The 18099-nt window shown below is 41.2% G+C and overlaps 2 protein-coding genes across 5 annotated transcripts in view; one reads left to right on the top strand and one right to left on the bottom strand.

Moving 5' to 3' along the window:
* The window catches only part of mical2a (microtubule associated monooxygenase, calponin and LIM domain containing 2a), a 35898-nt gene extending 24699 nt beyond the window's left edge, over nt 1-11199 (bottom strand). For all 4 annotated transcript variants that reach the window (XM_084348879.1, XM_084348878.1, XM_084348877.1 and 1 more), the window contains exons 1-3: nt 11063-11199; nt 9547-9827; nt 181-546 (exon numbers count right to left, since the gene is read on the bottom strand). In XM_084348879.1, coding sequence (XP_084205005.1) covers nt 181-441 — 261 coding nt within the window. In that variant the 5' untranslated portion in view covers nt 442-546; nt 9547-9827; nt 11063-11199. The remainder of the gene's footprint in view (nt 1-180; nt 547-9546; nt 9828-11062) is intronic.
* Nucleotides 11200-11271: 72 nt separating this feature from the next.
* dkk3a (dickkopf WNT signaling pathway inhibitor 3a) lies at nt 11272-17947 on the top strand. The gene is made up of 8 exons (XM_084348924.1): nt 11272-11302; nt 11397-11757; nt 12008-12118; nt 12212-12271; nt 13646-13738; nt 14702-14846; nt 15581-15737; nt 15826-17947. Exons 2-8 carry the CDS (start codon nt 11548-11550, stop codon nt 15911-15913), a joined length of 864 nt encoding a protein of 287 aa, XP_084205050.1. The 5' UTR covers nt 11272-11302; nt 11397-11547; the 3' UTR covers nt 15914-17947.
* The last annotated feature ends 152 nt before the right edge of the window (nt 17948-18099 follow it).

Below are 18099 nucleotides of genomic sequence, written 5' to 3' on the forward strand. Positions count from 1 at the left end.
GAACTTGGCAGTAAAAGTTGGCAGTCTTGGAAAAATGATCATAATTTGTAGTTAATGGGGGGGGGGAAATGTGAAACCACTTCAATCCACAGTCTCAATCCACATTGACTTATGATTAGTAAACCCTTTTGCAGCATTAAGAACAGCTGTACAAAACATATGAATAAATTATAAATTTACCTTGGTGCCCTCACAGGCCTGGCCTTTCTTGTACTCTTTATGGGATATCCTCTTGTCTAGCTTGCTCCATAGTGCTTTGGCCTTCCAGGTGGTGACCTTCGCCTTCAGACTGCTGTAGAAGGTGCTGCTGTCCGCGGGGTCGAGGTCCAGCTGTCTGCAGAGGACGTTGAAGGCCTGAAGAGTCCCCTTACAGGTCGAGGCCTGGACAAAGTTCTCAAACAGCTTCCCAACATTGTCCCTATCCTCCTCTATCTCTCCCATCTTCCCACAGTCACTGTAGATGGTTTGCTGAGGCTCCTGCTTACTTCAGCACTCTCTGCCAGATGTGGCTACACCCTCTGCTTGGCCCGCACCGTCATGCCCAGTCTGAGGAGGCAAGACACATAAGAGTCTGATGTCATCTCATGGCAAGGAGTCTCTCACAGATGGCTGGTTTTTCCATAATCTACTATTAGCGTGGACATGTTTCATTATTTTGGTTAACTCAAATGGTTTATAGATTGGAATGTTAAAGTAATTTAAGTTGACAACACAGCTGTATTTTATCTGCTCTACTGTATGATTCCAGCTTACATCACCAATTTATCAAGTGGGCTCTCCATACCAGTCAGTATTTATCCTAGTCTTGCCATTGTGACAAGACTGTGATAAATACTAGAGAGTAGAAAGTAAAATGAGACCGTCTGTCATCATCAGACAGCCGTCAAGCATATTTACTACATGTGCTTTATAGAGGTATAACCATGTGAGGCTATAACAGTCGTGGTTTGTGGTTCTAGATTGGAGTTCAACATAGAAGCAAACTTTTTAGCAGCTTCAAGAGTCAGTGATAGAATTACACACATTACAGGATATCAGGACTTGGCTAAAACTGTAGCATTTCTTGGATGGGCTTCAGTTGTATATTTTTGTAGTAGAGTCATGAATTGTAGGCAGTAGATTTTTTCTAACATGAAGTCGTCCATATGGAAGTATGAGGACTAATGTAAGGGCTTCAAGGAATCAACCATATATTTGCTACATGCTACATTCAGCATAGATAAATACATGCATACAGACACTACTGTGAAAAGGGTGTAACATGTAAGAACTGGCCACCTGTGGAATTCATACTCCAACCAGTGGGGGGCAGCATATCACCAGAGTAACCGCTAACTGCTGCTAACTGTGTCTGCCGTTAGCTAGTTAGCTCATTTAACCACGCAACTAGAGTTCCTATTAGCCGATTCTGCCCGGACTGGGAGCTCAGAGCACCGGGGGAGTGTTGGTGTTGCTTACTGTCGGACTATCACTTCTTGAGGTACATAGCTGCTAGGGGCTAGCTGATTAGCATGCTAACGTTACCATGTTATTTCTTCACATTCTGTTAACAATTTTAGTTGAAGGTTTTTAACAAAAAATTCGTATATATTGCAACTTTAAGTCTTCACAAACAAACATTTCATTGCTGACAAGCGTATGTATTGCGGTTCCTCGCAACAACAAGGAAATAACAAGAGGCATATCTGTTGAAAGGGTTCATAAAAAGAGGACATATTTCTCATATTTTCTGCTGTATATTGCGGGAGGAGGCAGATTGGTATTTTCACATAATTGCAGGATGGACAACCTCCCCCCTCAAGAATCTGTGGTTATACCCTAGGTTTTTTATAAATAACATCATATACCATCTGTAACATGGTAGAAAGTGGCTTGCCTATAATTGCTGTTCAAAGAACCACTGTTTGTTTCTGTTAAGCACCTTTCATTCCTGAAGAGCAGCACTGACCATGGATGAGTAGACCGGAAAAGTATTTGTCTTGTGGTATTTTTCATTCCAGTTGAAACCCAGACAGTGTTTTCAGCAGTAAAAAGAAAGGTCTTTGAAACCAACTGAAAAGCAACCCCACACTAACACAGATTGATTGGGTTGGATTAGGTATGCATGATTAATTATCCACCTTCTATTAAGGTATGTGCGCTCACTATGCTTACAGATGTGCCTGCGTGTGAAACCTTTGTTAATAAAACACATGCTCGTGTAAGAATAGAGCTGAACTGACATGGTTCCTCCAATCAACCATCAAGCATTTTGAAAATCATGCCAGAAAATCAGAGCCAGAACCCAACATCAAAGCAAAATGTGGAAATTTCCTGCATTAAGCGTGTGTGCGCTCACTTGGGTGGATACCACAGCTTCTGTGAGTTTTGGGAGAAGTCTGCCTTTGATATTCTAATGTCCCATGGAGCGGGATGGGCAGGGTTAGAGGAGAGGTCAGGCTGGCTGTGCAGGCCTCTGACGGATCCCCGCAGAAATCCACTAGCCGTGTTTAGTTCACTGACGACGTCACAGTTCAGATATTATTTTAGGCTCAATCTGTAATGTGAACTTCTTTCATCTTTCAACCACATTTTGGCCACATTAATTCATTAACTGAGATCATTTCTGATTGATTTTGTCTCTGAAACACCGCGTGAGGTTTGCAGCGGTACACAAGTTTCAAGGTATGACGTGGAGTGAAAACTGATGGTTATCCACTCGTGTACAATTGCTTATCTATGATGTTGAATTCTACCATATTAGTGTGATTCAAAATATACATATTTCAAGCTTATATCAAGCTTCATGTTTGTCAGGATGCAATACTTTGTGAAATTATAATGAAATGTTTGTTCAAGAAAAAAAAAAAATGTTTTCTCATTTCTTTAACGGCCATTGTAACTGATAATAATATTAATAGTGTAGAACCATACCGTGATGCCATAAAACCGTGATATTGTCTAAGATGGTACAATATCATGTACCTCTGTGAGTTATATTAACTTCACCATCACACCCCGCCCCTGGGCTTCAGGTGGCTACGTGAGAGCTGTAGTCATGGACAAAACACCAATGCATGTGAAGGTTAAGACACTGTATCCAATGCCCATTCAGAGTTGGATCAACAACCGTGTTTTGACTGTGATTTGAATGTGGTGGGACTTTGAATGTCGTTCCCAAAGCACCAGCTAAAATAAGCATATTGATTTGCACAAGATCCTGTTTGGCTACGTGTTTCCATCCTGTTTTGATGCTGCTGCTGAGAAATGATTCAGGCAGAGAAAGTAACACCAACCAGCCTGTAGAAATCCTGCACACGCAGGTGAACCTCAGCCTGCTTTATACACCTTCGAAGCCTCAAAAAGCCCCTGTCCTGTTGGTAGACACCGCGGACCCCCGAGGCCTTTCACAGCAGACATCCAGCCTCAAAGTCAGTGAGCTGACATTCCTTTTGCCACGTGGCTATAAGAGCTCTGAACTGCTCCAACACAGTCCAATACTCAGTTAGCCCTCTCACTGGCTCCACCAGCCAAGCAGTCACAGGACCACCTCCATAGATTTTTGGGGGAATTTACTCTCTGATTGTCAATGAGTGACGAGCGATGACTGAGACAGCCATGATACATGATGCAGGTGCTTTAATCTTTCATGCATTGCAGCAGAATGTGATGGGAAAATTGCTGTGTACTCTAGCATGTGGTATGTGGAGTGTTTGGGGCCGACATAATATCGTCTATGAAGTCTCTGTGGAGTTCTTTCTTTTGACAGTTTAAAGTAAGTTTGTTTGAGGTAGTGAGATAAATTTCTACCTCAAAAGGATAAAATGGATAACAAAATTACAAAGTTTTATGGCTGTCTTTTCACAAGAGCAGTTAATAATAATTTTAAGTTGACATCATCTTCTTTTCTTTGGCCGATGTTCAATAAATGCTCGTGCCTTTGGTGGAAAGTTCACATAAAGACATGCTGACTGCTCTTATGCTTTCACATTTCAGGCTACGTAAAGTGGTAAAAAAAAAAAAAAGGCACACTTATTGAAACCATCTGTTGTACGAGTCTGCGAGGACTAATGAAAAGGTACCACTTACTGTCCTCATAGCCAAGTCAATGCGCAGCGCTCAAACTACATTGTCTCAGACAGAGTCCGATGACTTCACCATCTCGGTCTGACAGAATGGAAAGTCACTTGTGGGCAGACAGAACGAACCCACAGAACGGCTGTAAAAATACAACTAATGACAGACAAAGCGGAAAGAATACACACACACACCATACATCACAGCCGAACTATATGACGCTTAAGAGAGATCAGAGAGTTTAATGGCCTTCAGGTTTTAAGTCTCCTGTCTGTTTGGAAAATGATCAGATTGAGTGTTACCGACTGCAGCTGATAATGAAAGTGAAGGGCAGTGATTTATTTAGGACTTTATACAGTAATATCTGCGGTTTGCTATTTTAGTCAAGCAGTTCTATCTCATTTTACTATTATTTATGTCACTGCTTTTCTGTACAGTAACACATTACAGCCATAGGATCAAGTGTCCAGCATGATAGAGAGGGAATGTTAGGAATGTGAAAAATGTACCTGTTACACCTGGACAGCAAAAAAAAATTTCCAACCATACACGCCTTTATGCACACATATATGCACACATATATCCACCCACATTCCAATAATAAATGCAATTTTATACACTAATGTACCTCTCCACTGATGGTCTACAACATGGACAACCGGACAAGGAACAATTTCAAGTGAATTTGAAGTCATACAGAACAAAGCAAAAGTTAGCAAAAGTTACTCAAACAGAAGTAAATCGTACATTTGTTGAGGACTACTTGTAGAAGTGGATTATTTGGTGCCCTAGTGAGTATTTACATTACAAGATGGTGTATGAGAGACTAGAGTGTCAATGTTTACTGTACTGAAGGCCCATGATGTCACTCAGTATACCAGTGGATTCTTTATGTTGTTTCTTTTTTTCAAGTTTTTGAACTCAAAGGAGGTCCACAGCACGGAGACTCAGGCTTCGGCTACAGGGGCAATATTTGCTAGTATGAATTTGATGGATTTATTGCTGGTTCTGGACTTTCAATTATAGAATATTGCCACTCTTTTCGGAAATAATTAATTTAACATCTACATGCACTTTACATGATAAACCAACAAGTTACCATGTGTTCGCATGAGCTACTTACAGTCCTACTTAAACCACATAGTACAACTCCGACACTGGCAACACTGTAAAGACACTGATCTAAGTGTCAAACCAGTGACGCAATGTCTTCATTTGTTTCTGCAGAGCACATAGCTTCAGGCTATCAGAGTACAATAGGAAGCTGACAACACAAGGAAAACATTGGGAGTGCTGGGAAATGCACATACTGTAGCGTAGCCAGCCAGCAACAGTAATTACAGACTGGACTGAAGAAAACCAGGAAGGAACCCTCTGTGGGCCTGATAAGCAGGCGGTGTGCCTCAGAAAACAGAACACTCATGTGGACTTCAGCCCACCGGCTCTGCCCTTCGCCAGGCCCCACTGCTACGCAGTATTATCTCAGCTCTCTGAAATCTGGCTGTGTGTTCGGGCAGCTGTGCCAAAACTAAAGAAGAGCTGTCATGAGGTAGGTAGACACGGCGGCAGAATGCGGTAAATGTCAGTCACCCTCAGAGAAGAAAACTCTGAATTCACACAAACGGGAGTAGGCTTGTGACGCTGCAGGACTGCTGTCTGCAGGCCCGTCTGTCTGGCCCACGAGGTGTGCTCACCACATGGCTCCTTTGGAGAGTGATTTATCTGGACGTAGTGAGCACAGCATTATGCCTGCCCAGCTACTGACACAAACAATTCACTTGATCAATTATTCTGACTCTAACTACACATTCTCGTGTGTTCCAATGAATTAAGTCTACTGAGTGTGTCCAATGTTGTAAATCGCCCAAAGAAAACAAATTCACATTACCATCTGCACTTTACAAATAAGTGAACATATATCCTCTTAAAAGGATCAGTTTAAATTCAGTCATTATCAGAAGCTCCAGAAATGTTTTATGGACTACAAAACGTCACCCATCTTTCCACCGGCATGGGGGTGAGTAGATAATGACTGAATTTTCATCTCTGGGTGAGCTTACATTTTAAGTGTGTGTATATAAACCACTACACAAACTCTGGGTCAAAGATCAGTGAGCGCCTTCATTCATCAATATCACAGATGAAGGAGTGGCACAGTGAAGGTGTAGACGGCAGTAACACAGCCTGGCAGTAAATAGCAACTTCTGTAAGCCAACAATCAGTAAAGCCAAGCTCAAAATAGACACGTGTCATGTTGCAGAAGAAAGCAGCACATGACCTGAAAAGATATCAACAGGACTAGAAACTGTAAACAAGAGACCCTGTAAACAAGACTACCTTGGATGAACACAAAAATGTACAAAGGTCAACTTGATAACCATCAAGTGTTAAGGGTTTATCTGTGTTTAACTTTAGCAGGGCCTAGTAGCAACACAGACTAAATCTTCTCACAAAACTAACCTTTTAGACCACCAGGTGTGTTTTAGGAGCTCAACGAGCACTGAGAAAGACATATGATGCCTTATTTTACATTTCGAAAAGCTCTGAGAGCTGCAGCAAAGTACGTGAGCTCCGTCAGACGCCTCCCATCCAAACTCTTCCTGTGGAGTGCGTCTGGTTTCCTGTCCTGATCAAAGCTCAGAGGAGAGCTGCCTCTGTAAAATTCCACCTCTGTGATTCTAAAGCATGACGAAGATATGTTGTGGTCCTGTCTCTGGCACATGGAAAGTGTTAATGACATCCTGGGGTGAGTTTACCACAGTAAAGTCTGCTCGTTCCGCCTACGGTGGCTCCATCTTTATGTCCCAACATATCTTGTAATGTAGCAGCTTTTAAGGAGAAAGCAGAAACAATGTTTTTGATACAACAGCAAACCCTTTGTTTCAGGCTGCACCTATCTCTGAATGTTCCTCCCTCTTTTGTGCAGCTGACGTCTGGACACATGTGTCCGTTTTTTATGCTGTGGAACAAGGAAGGAAACATATTGCAGAGAGGAAGGAGAAAGTTTACAACACCTCCCTGGCAATAATGACTCCAAGCTTCCACTCACAGTCAGTTTAGCGGGCTGCGTGAGACACATTTACATTGTTTTCATCCACAGCATGACGCCCTCACATACAGCTGTTACTTTGATTTGTTGACTGATTGATTCATTAGTTCACCAGGATTTTCATTCATAGATTTATCCCTTAATTGCTTATCTCTGTATCTTTTTAACTACACTAATCTTTGTTTCAAAGACTACATTTTTAGTATTTACACAATGTCTCACATTTGTCAGTACTGTGTCTTTACCTGTGTGCAAGAGGCTGTAAACATTGACTAATAATCTGACAGAAAGAGCAGTTAGCAATCAATATAGCACAGACATCTTACAGTTGAGGAGTCTGACGTGCTTGTCTGTCAATCAGAGCTTTGAAAAGCTGTTGTAATGGCACTGACAGGGAATGCCAAACGCAGCTCAGACTGACCGGAGTAGGTGTCTGAAATGCTTTGGTGTATTATATGCAGTTAAGTTATGTAAAAGACGAGGTCGTTAACATTTTTAGATTTTCGTAAGCATCATCATGTGGCAGGCCTTCGTTTGGCTGCGTGATTGGAGGGACCTGTGCATGCTGTTTTTATCTCCACACACTGTTGTTAAGTCAAACTCCAGGAAAGCTGGTAATTACAAACTAAAAATGAAACGCTGGGACAAGAATTTGCAGTTGTAAGTGAATGAAGCAGCTTTGAAGCCTATCATGCTCACAGTCAGAGGACAGTTTGGAAAATGTGGAAGTTTGTATGCAAATGTTAACTTTTCTACACTAGATGTGTCACTGTGGTTATAAGTTACATTTGTTCATGAAGCTCAAATTTACAGCCTTGTGATCTTGTGATGTTTATATATTCTATCAGCTCAAAGGCGACTGTAGTTGTTGAAAGGAAATAAACATGATTCAGATTTACTTCATTCAGCATATTCAGAACATAAGCCTTGCAGCTATTTGGCAAGACTCACTCTGACAAAAGGCTACTAATCTTATTGGGCAACACACTGTTTACTGTGTCTTTCCATATATTTTATATCATAGCACATGAATGACTCAAAAAAAAAGGCTGACTGAGAGGGAAATTCCAGTGAATGGAGAATAAGGTGGTTTGCAGTTGAATGTTTATGCACAAAGAGGTTGTTAGTCTCCGTGAGGATAAATCACACAGACCATCAGCGTCTGGGCCAAAGACCAGATAATGTATGAACACTGTTTAGATGTTAGCACATCGCTGGCAGAGTTGCTCTAATAAAGAAGAGAAGGGCACGCTGCATTTTCAACAGTCGTAAAGTACACAGGAAATGATTGCTCATACAGCAGTGGGAAGAAGAAATACCACTGTTTGCATGACTCCAGTGACCTCCTTAAAAATGTTGCTGAACAAATCATGCATCATCTTACAAGACATATGAATCATCCCAGACAGGGTGCTCATGGGGTATGTTGACACGTGGAAGAAGGAGAAGCAGATTAGGTCATAAAGTATTTTCTTTAGGACAGCTTTTTTCCCCATGTTTTTAAGTCCAGCTGTTTTTTGGTTTTTTTGTCCTTCATCAGGAATCCAGTGTTTTATCAAAGGTTCAACTGTGTGTTTGATCAGCAGCAGTAGCGGCACATTAACCACACTGGAAAACATTTACTGGCAGTTTCTGTCACTCACTGAGATTCAATCAGTAACCTGACAGTACAGCCTGTCAACACCACACCTTCCTTTATTATGCCGTCTGTGCCATTACAAACCAAAACACAGGCCTTACAGTGTGGAAGCTGTTGAGCAGGTGGAGTCACTCTTAAGAAAGACTGAAAAGAATTAAATCAGAGTTCAGTAACCTGTACTGACAGGACTCCTTTTAGTTAATGCCGGTCTTTGGTGAAAGAGGACTTCAACCTATGTTTACCTGTCTCTCAATCCAGTTCAATGAGCAGCTTCACAGGCACTCAGGGGTGATTTGTGGCGTAAATATCAGCATAACAAAAATGCAGGTTGCTCAAGTGGAGATAACATTTTTGTTATCAGGCAGCAGAGACGAGCCCAGATGTCTGACTCCTCTCAGCCAGAGTTCAAACACCGCGTTCACTATAAAACACGAGATTTAGCACGTGTTCATGACTCTCCAAACTTGACAGAAAGCAAACGGCAGCATAACAAATCGCCATTATCTCACCATCAGCTTCCTAATTGATACTAATTTAATGACCAGTGTTGAGTTGGGTTAAAGGGAGTGCAAACAGTGATCCGCAGGGTACTTGATGACAGCCTTTGTGTCACTCCCTGACTTTTTAATACATAACCTTGTCTGGTTGTGGAGCTCTAATTAAACTTGCTACTAGAAGAGATGTTATTAACATCATTTTGAAGACGGAAAACAGGACTTCTGTCAGGTGTCTCAGTCTCACACCAGCCACTTGTTGAGGAAAGACAAAAAAAACTACAAAGGAGTAAAACACAAGAACTTACCTCATATTTCAACCCGATCCAAACGCTTCCTCCTTCCAGTGTCTTTGGTCAAACAAGGTCCTGGACAGTTGTGTTGGTGTGTCGGTCCTCAGTCAGCCTGACAGGCAGCAGTTTCTCTGTGCAGCTGGGTCCGGTGTTTGAGGGCGGTGCTCTAAAGTCGGACACATCCCTGAGCAGCTACCGTGACTGCTGCTGCTGCTGCTGCTGCTGTTTAATCCAGACTTTCTCATGCCAAAGACACAGTTCACGACTTAACAGACCACCCACCGTCTCCTGATGGCCTGCGAGGTCGCCCCACAGGAGGACGTTATAATTACACAAAAGATTGGACTTTATGGGATTATTAGATTCATTCTGGGTAGACCGCGAATCTAAAAATGTGATTGTCTCAAAAGCCAGATCATCTAATACGTAAACTGTATGTAAAGGCGCCCTTAACTAAAATGTCAAGATTGTAAAGATCTGGATGGCTGAAATATACACAAATAAATTAAAGGGATGATCAAGACTGACGCTTCTGCTACAATACACCGGCTTTTCAGGTGTTACTAAACCTTTTGCATGAGGCCACCTGGCGCCACACGTCCCCTGTTAATCAACACATTATACTTTTAACAAAGTGTCAGCAGAAACGTCAGTCTGGCCAGCACATGGACAAAAGCACTGAACAAACACCGCAAACGTGGGCGCACATACCTTGTAGAGGAGTCCGCGCCTGGATATATTTACTATGAAAGCAAAGGCCGCCATCTTGTGGAAAAAGTATGGAGCTACGTGTACTAGGTGTCAGGTTTAAAGGGTCGGTTCAACCAAATATGAAACACATTTTCTTAGATACCTAAATGGGTGTGCTTTAAAGGTGCACTATATAGTTTTTGGGATTTATCAGAAGAGGAAAAAATATGCCTAAGCAAACTAAGCAACCTTTCATGCCGGAATAAACTGAATAAACAAACTGACCTTAAAGGACAACACAATTTCATACTGTTTTATTTTGATTATATTTGGCGGACCCTGCCACCTGTATAGCTTCAAACAGAGTTCTGGGGACCTTATTTTCCTTTGAGAACAACTTGTTTATTCAGTTCTCGACCACTAAATATTTTGTCTGTATTGTTATCTCATTAAAATTGTAAATATATTAAAAAAGATCAGTATTTGACCTTTCTGCCCACACAACAATACAATAAAGATAACTGGAATTCTGTTTTTAACAGCAAAAATATCAAAACGAAAATTGCCCCGATTTCCATTTTTCAACTGGACTATTTCTTTGCTTGAGAGGCTGTTCAGTTACAATTACTGTGTATCACATATTAACAATATTAAGTATCTATGTTAGTTAAACAGCTTTCAAAATACAGCTGTATTAGATCAGGACTTGCAGAGCTCCTGTAATGGATAAAGTCGTAAACTTGTATATGGTTGCTAACTAGCTAACTTTTGCGTCCGTTACTTTTCAAGTAAGCAAGCTAGCTACATGAGGTCATGTTTGAGTTCATTTTTGCAGTCTCACCTTGAACCCTTAGGTTAAATACTAACGTTACAGAAAAATACATCCGTGTTCACTCTTGTGTTAATGTTTAATTCCATTTATCTCATGGTTAATCAATAAGTTTGTTTTATTAGTTAGCAAGAGATAAGGAGCGCTAGCATGAAACCTTAGTACTGTTGCCATGGCTACGTGCAGTTTACCTCGCGTACTAATTCAGAACGGCGGTTAAACTTGACCGGAACTATGTTCGAGGTGTCCTGGGTAAGTTTATCGAACAACTAGAGCCACTTAGAAACTGTTGTTATCATTATATTTGCGTTGAGACCAGCTAATGAGTGAGTTTTTACCTGTTTAGGAGATGTTACAGGGGGTTAACGAGTATGAGGTGGTGACCCCCTCACAGCGGCGGAGACGCATCAGCTGCTGTGACGCTGTTTGTGAGCATCACCGCCACACCCTCGACAGAGTGCAGCAGCAGCAGCAGGACCAGCAGCAGCAGCAGCAGCATGATGCGAGTCGCCCTGCTAGTTTTGGCTCTCACGGCAGTCTGCAATGGCATCCTCCCTGAGATAGTGGACTCAGGCATCACTCACATCCTGGAGGATAATTCCGACCAGAGGCAAGCGGAGCTGGACCGCATGTTTGTGGAAGTGGAGCAGCTGCCAGAGGATCCGCAGAAAAAGCCTGCTGAGGATGATGAGGATGCGCTTCACCAAGTAGGCAGCCAGTTGCACCTCCTCAGTCAGCATCCAGCTTTTTACATGACATGGCATTATTTCACTGCTCACTGCTGGAAACAGCCTTTGATAGAAGTGGTGTTATGGTGTGTTTTTAAAGGTCTAAAACACTTGTATGTATATTAAAAGCTCGGAGGCAGAGACAACAGTGCTAATATATGGGTGTGACTTCTTTAATGCAGCTCTTCACTTTAAATATATTTCTTCTTTTCTCTCCGATTGCTTCCAGAGGAACAACGAGAGCGTCCCTCTCAGCCCTCAGCCCAGTCACCTTCCTCACAATGACACTGAGTCTGGTAAAGTGATTGACAGTGAATCTGTCCACACCTCAGTAGACCAGGTAGGTTTATGAACAGTGAACAAAAGTGAGACAGTGTTTGTTTTTTCCTTTGTGACTGAAACATAACAGATCATGTCCCACCTTCACACACAGGAGACCAACAACATTACCACAGCCGACCAGTTCAGTGACCTGGGGAACAATATTGATCATGTAAGTTTATTCTGTTTACCTAAACGTTTTACAAGTTAAAGAAAAAAATCCATCTTTAAACAGAACTCTTGTTTTTCATTTGACCTTTGACTGCTCACGTTCAATTTCTCAACACGAAAAGGCCTCAAGATTGCATAATATCTGGTAGCAGCTACATGAATACAGATGCCAATCATTAGTAATCAAGGGGACCAATTTTACTTGACTATTTCCATTTTCTGCCACTTTATACTTCCTCTACACTACATTTATTTGAAAACTGTAGTTACTAGTGACTTGGCAGAGTCAGGTTATTAAGTGTTGATATGTTACTTGTGATGTGTAAAAAATCAGATAGTGTTGACACTGAATGAGCCCACAGTGTGGAGACTACAGACAGAGAAAGGATGCTGCATCAGAGCCAAAATAAAGCAATTTAAACATGATCAAAAAAACCACAAATACCAATATTGATTGATTATCAGCCTGATGATTGGCCAGGCTGATAAGAAGTGTGTCCCTAGTGTGAGCAGGATGTACAGTTTGCATTCGTCTCCTCGCCGCAGCTCAAGTGCATGTGTCAGAAAGATGACAGAACAAAATTGTTGTTAAATAAGTGGAGACGTTTGCTGTCGGGGGTTAAAGCCTCAAACAGAAGGGGCTCTTACGAACCAACAAAGATTAGAGATTACACAGATAGAAACAAGCTCAAAGAGCAGCTGTCTGATGACATCATTTATTTGGCATGTTACAACACAAGTAAAACACAGCACGCTCCATATTTTGTAATTCTTGTCATCTTGCTACTTTTACACTTTGTATATTGACAGAAGAGCATCCACTGAATGATGTGCTGTAAAACACACTAGCGCGAGGCAGGAGAGCTACAGTAAATAGTCTGTCCCAGTTACAAGAGGTAAAAATAAAACTGGAGGAGGTGCCTCTTTCTTCATAAATATTTTGCAGGTTTTCTTCCTGCTTAATTAGCTACAATGGCGTTCATGAAAGCTAAAAGTACCTTAAAATAACAGCTTCAGAATAATTCTGATGGTACAGTGTCTTGTAATAGGGTGAATCGTGTCTCTGTCTCAGCCACTCCGCCCCTCCACCATCACTTGTTTCTGCACAATGTAACTTCAGTGAGAGGGTAGGATCACAGCGTTACATACATGTTCACTTTAACATACAAGTTTTCAAGACTTGCATTGTGTCTGACAAATCGTTACAGTGTTGTTGCACTAACTTTGGATTTGAAGCCCCTGTAGTGTCACACGATCTGCAGATGGAGTGGCCAAAGATTTCAGAGATGGATTTATTGACTATTGTTCAACATATTTTACAAAAACAAACTGGAACGCAGCATCAACCCTAACCCTTCCTCTCTCTTGTCTTTAGGGATGTATGTCTGCTGAGGACTGCGGGAAGGAGAGGTATTGCCTTTATGACACGCACAACTCCAAGTGTCTGCCTTGCAAAGCAACGGATGTGGTAAGTGAAACTCACTTACCTTTATATGGGTACCTGCACTATTCAGTTTAAAGGATAAGTTCACCCAAATATGAAAATTAATTGTCTGCTCACCCCCGTCCCAGCTACGAAGTTTCGTAGTTCACAAAACATTTCTGGAGTTTCACAGTTAAAATGTGCTGCAGCATTCTCCTAAACAACTGGAGGAGATGGGGACTTGTTTTAAAATGGAAAAAAAATAAAAAATATATATATATATATATATACATATATATACTGTATATAAACACACAGTCACTTCCAGGCAGCTGGTGTTTCAGTTCAACTGCATTGCAGTGTGTCCACAAGTGTAACTGGAGCGTGTTGCTTGTGATCAATGTGTCCTATGAGCTTCACATGAAAGGACAGCAAGTGTCAAGGTTAAATAAGAGCTCGTCCTTTTCCGCCGCTCTCACAAAGGACGTCCAGAACAATAAGAATATTGCTCATGAGAGTTTTCTCTGTAGAGACTCACCTACTGGGTTTGTTTAAGACTGAGAAGTGTTTAAGACTCTTTGGTGTCATCACTGGATGAACTGGCCTTGGCGTAGCAGAGTCAAAAGCATCGCAGAGGGATAAGATATTGGCAGTCTGCCTAACAAGGGTTCGGTGTACATGAATAATAATAAATACACAGAGGAGAGGAGGATCTGTGTCTCGTCAGAAGTGCTGCACTGGAAAACTCTGCATGGAAATAAGCAGAACACTGTTTCCTGTTTCCCACATTAACAATTCATACAGGGTCTGTAGGAACAGGAACTTGTCTAACCGCTTTCAGAGACCAGCTGACCTGCTGATCTAATTTATATTTAACCATAAAAACATCAGCAGACTTTACGCTTAAAGAATCATTAGTGTCATTAATGCATGCTATGTCGCATTAAAGAATTTGCATTCAATGAAAGATGTTTGCTGAAGTAATGAAACGTTTTTCTCTTCTGTCAGTCCTGCACGAAGGACGAGGAGTGCTGTGGTGAACAGCTGTGTGTGTGGGGTCAGTGCAGTCAGAATGCAACGAAAGGAGAGGCTGGCAGCACTTGTCAATACCAGACTGACTGCAGCTCAGACCTCTGCTGCGCTTTCCATAAAGGTACAGTACAAGCACACCGTGCAGTATATGCTCTTTAGCAGTGTTTGGAAGGTTGCTTTTGAAATGTAATATGTTTTATGTTTATAGATGAACTACACAGTATTTATTAACCAATTATAAAGTATTATAAACATCAGTTGCAATTTTACAATAAACAATTGATTAATAAATTGTTTATAAAGCATTTCATTGTTTGTTAACAGTGAAATAACTGTTAACTAAAGTTAAATTTACCATTTATTAATGATGGTTACTACAAAGTGTTACCAAATGTTTTAACTGGGCAATAAACTTACAAAAACTATATTTCACAGACAAAATATCAAGCTAAATTACCTCTTAAACACACTCGACTATCAATCACATCAATGCAAGCAATGTACGCTGATTTGATTGGCAGACAAGAAGCTGTGCAAATGCAAACAGGAGTATCAATCAAAAGCAGCTCAGAATTTGAGCGTTAATGTTGCGTTTCAGCATCAGAGGTCAAAATCTGTGAAGTCAGTGTAGGAGTTGTCTTGAACGAATCAACACTCCTCAGTGAATGGAGCCTGTCCTGGCATAAACAGCTATTTGTCATTCTACCACTGATGGTGTTGCACTGTGGCATTCCTGCACGGTGAAAACATGCAACACATTACATTTATTTTGTCATTTTATTACATGCAACTCCACATCGCTGCTCTCCACATTCCCTCAGAAACTGTATCTGTGCGTTGTCTCTGTGTGCTCAGCCCTGCTTTTCCCGGTCTGCTTGGCCAAGCCCATTGAGCGTGAGCGCTGCTTCGGTGCCTCCAACCACCTGGTAGAGCTGTTGTCCTGGGACATGCAGGACCAGGGTCCCAGGAAAAACTGCCCCTGTGCTGGAGATCTCCAATGCCAGCACCTGGGGTGAGTGTGGTACATTTAAGATAACCACATGTCTTATCTTTTAGAATAAATCAATGATATTTAAGCTTTACATGCATGTCTTTGACAGGAGAGGGTCCATGTGCCTTAAAGGAGAGGAGTCGAGTGAAGAGGACCTGACAGACAGCCTGTACTCAGAGATAGACTACATACTCTAGACAGCTTGATTTGATTCACATTGCCTTGTAAACAACTTGACGAGTCATAGCACTTTGCTTGCCAGCTTAATCCAAAATGGTAAAAGCATGGAAAATGGATGACAATATATTTATTTTATTTGCTCTAATTGAGACCCAAGGGTTACAAACCTTGAAGGTTTCTGAAAATGTAGATATGAGAATCACTAACAGAGAACAGGAACTATATTTGCAATGTCCTGTGTTGATACTAAACGCTGCTGCATCTATACTGCACTGAAACGCTCATCTAATGCTAACCCTTATCTTCATGAGCTGTAACAGTCAATGTAACTCTAGACACTGAATATCTGTAGACTACTCGCCTTACTGCTTAAATCTGTGAGACCAAAATAGAGAAAAGTTACCCCTGAGTCACCTAGTTTGCAGTCTCTTTACTGTGAACTGTGAAACCAGATTTAATCATGTACTGTGTGACTGATACAACAGTATCACAGAAGCAGGCAATAATAAATATTTGGGTTTCCAAGAATCACTCCCCTCAACATGACACATACTGTATATTCATCTACAGGACGCCAACACAACCATGAGGTGTCAGCAGAGCATGTGTTAGCATGTAAAAAGCTGCTGCCAACGACTACAACAAGTAATCATGTTGCCAACAAGAAAGCAAATTTGCATCCTCATAAATGTCTAATAAAACTGAACACAAAGGTTAGATTAAGAGTAATTAAAATTCTAGCTGCCTCAATACTTTAATGCTGTTTATAACAACGGTTTTGTTTTTTCTGCTTCACCTTCCCCGGCTGTTCCTGAAAAAAATGTTCTGACAAACCTTGCTGCAAATTTTGCTTGAAGATCTTCATGTTGCTTTGTTCCACTGAGCCACGGTTTGTTTTTTAACAAGACTCAAGCCTCGTGTCAGAGATGACATGTTATTATTCACGAGAAGAGGAAACGCTGCCAAGAAAGCCATGTTGTGATTTACTCTGTCTATGTAAATATGTAATGTGTATTCCTTACTTCAATTTGATTTTCAGTAACTGTATCTGGTTGATTGTTGGCTGTCGGTGACTTCAAACAGGTTTGCAACGTGTTGGTAAAGGTTTGTGTCACGGTCGGTTCTGAACAGCCACAGTTACAGAGCAGGAACTTCTGAGCCGAAAGCCGGTCCTGAAATACTTTTTCCTTGTACTTTAAGGTTGGCTGCAAGTGTAAACTGTAACGGTGCTCTATGCTTTAGTCAACTGAGCTAAATACTCAACAAAAGCAAGTTGTGCAGCACTGGAAAAATGCATTGATTTATAAGTTACGCATGCACGACCTAATGCAGTCAGCCCCATAGCCATGCAAAGAAAAACAGTCGAGATGTTAATACCTGTAATTTGTTTTCAGGCTACACTTGTAATAAATGGTATTGCTGTATATCATGAGGTGTTTCTAATCCATCCTCAAATTGTCCATTATAAGCATCACAAAAATGTGACTGGTTGCGAATAAACTGGACTGCTTTGGATCGTACAGGTGTAGCTAATAAACTGTTAATTACATTTAGACAGAAATTAGATGATATAACAAACCTCTATCTACTAATAAGAATGATGATGTGTAAGCTGGCCTGCAAAACTAGCAGGAGGAAGCTTTTTTTTTCCATGGAAGACATTTAGACATGTTCACCGTATGAAAAGCATGGATGACTCCATTAAGCTGCTTCAGTTTAGTTTAGTTAATTCAGTTTATATTTCAGCTGTTGTCCACACCTCCATTTCCAGCTTATGTTGCACACTTCTTGGAAAAAAATACCGTTAGTCCCCAGAACCTCATGTTGCTCGTTTGTGCTGTGTCTTTCATGCACAGTACTTCAGGCTGGAAGGTGCAATACTAATGGAAGCAATACCTGATGTATGTGTGAATGTTAACAGCATACTTGTGCTGGATGTTAACTCACATACAGCTGCAACTGTCAAATATAACCACTGCACTGTTCTTATGCACTTGAAACCTAACATGCAGCTTGTGTAACTAAAAAAATAAACGTTTTTTTAAAGGACACCTATTATGCTTTATCACTTTTTGTTACTTTCCTTCAGTGTTTTCTATGTTCTTGTGCATGTAAAAGATCTTGAAAGTTAAAAAAAGTCAAAGTCTGCACCAACAGAAGCTCCTCTCTCCCACAGATAACCCTGCTCCTGAAACGCCTCATC

The sequence above is a fragment of the Pagrus pagrus genome (assembly GCF_965226575.1).
Source record: "Pagrus pagrus genome assembly, chromosome: 1".
NCBI classification, from domain to species: domain Eukaryota; kingdom Metazoa; phylum Chordata; class Actinopteri; order Spariformes; family Sparidae; genus Pagrus; species Pagrus pagrus.

Excerpts from the sequence above, each read along its gene's own strand:
- dkk3a (XM_084348924.1), top strand. The coding sequence starts at position 11,548 with ATGATGCGAGTCGCCCTGCTAGTTTTGGCTCTCACGGCAGTCTGCAAT. Across the intron at positions 11,758-12,007 it reads ATGAGGATGCGCTTCACCAA|AGGAACAACGAGAGCGTCCC; the intron begins GTAGGCAGCCAG and ends GATTGCTTCCAG. Across the intron at positions 12,119-12,211 it reads TCCACACCTCAGTAGACCAG|GAGACCAACAACATTACCAC; the intron begins GTAGGTTTATGA and ends CTTCACACACAG.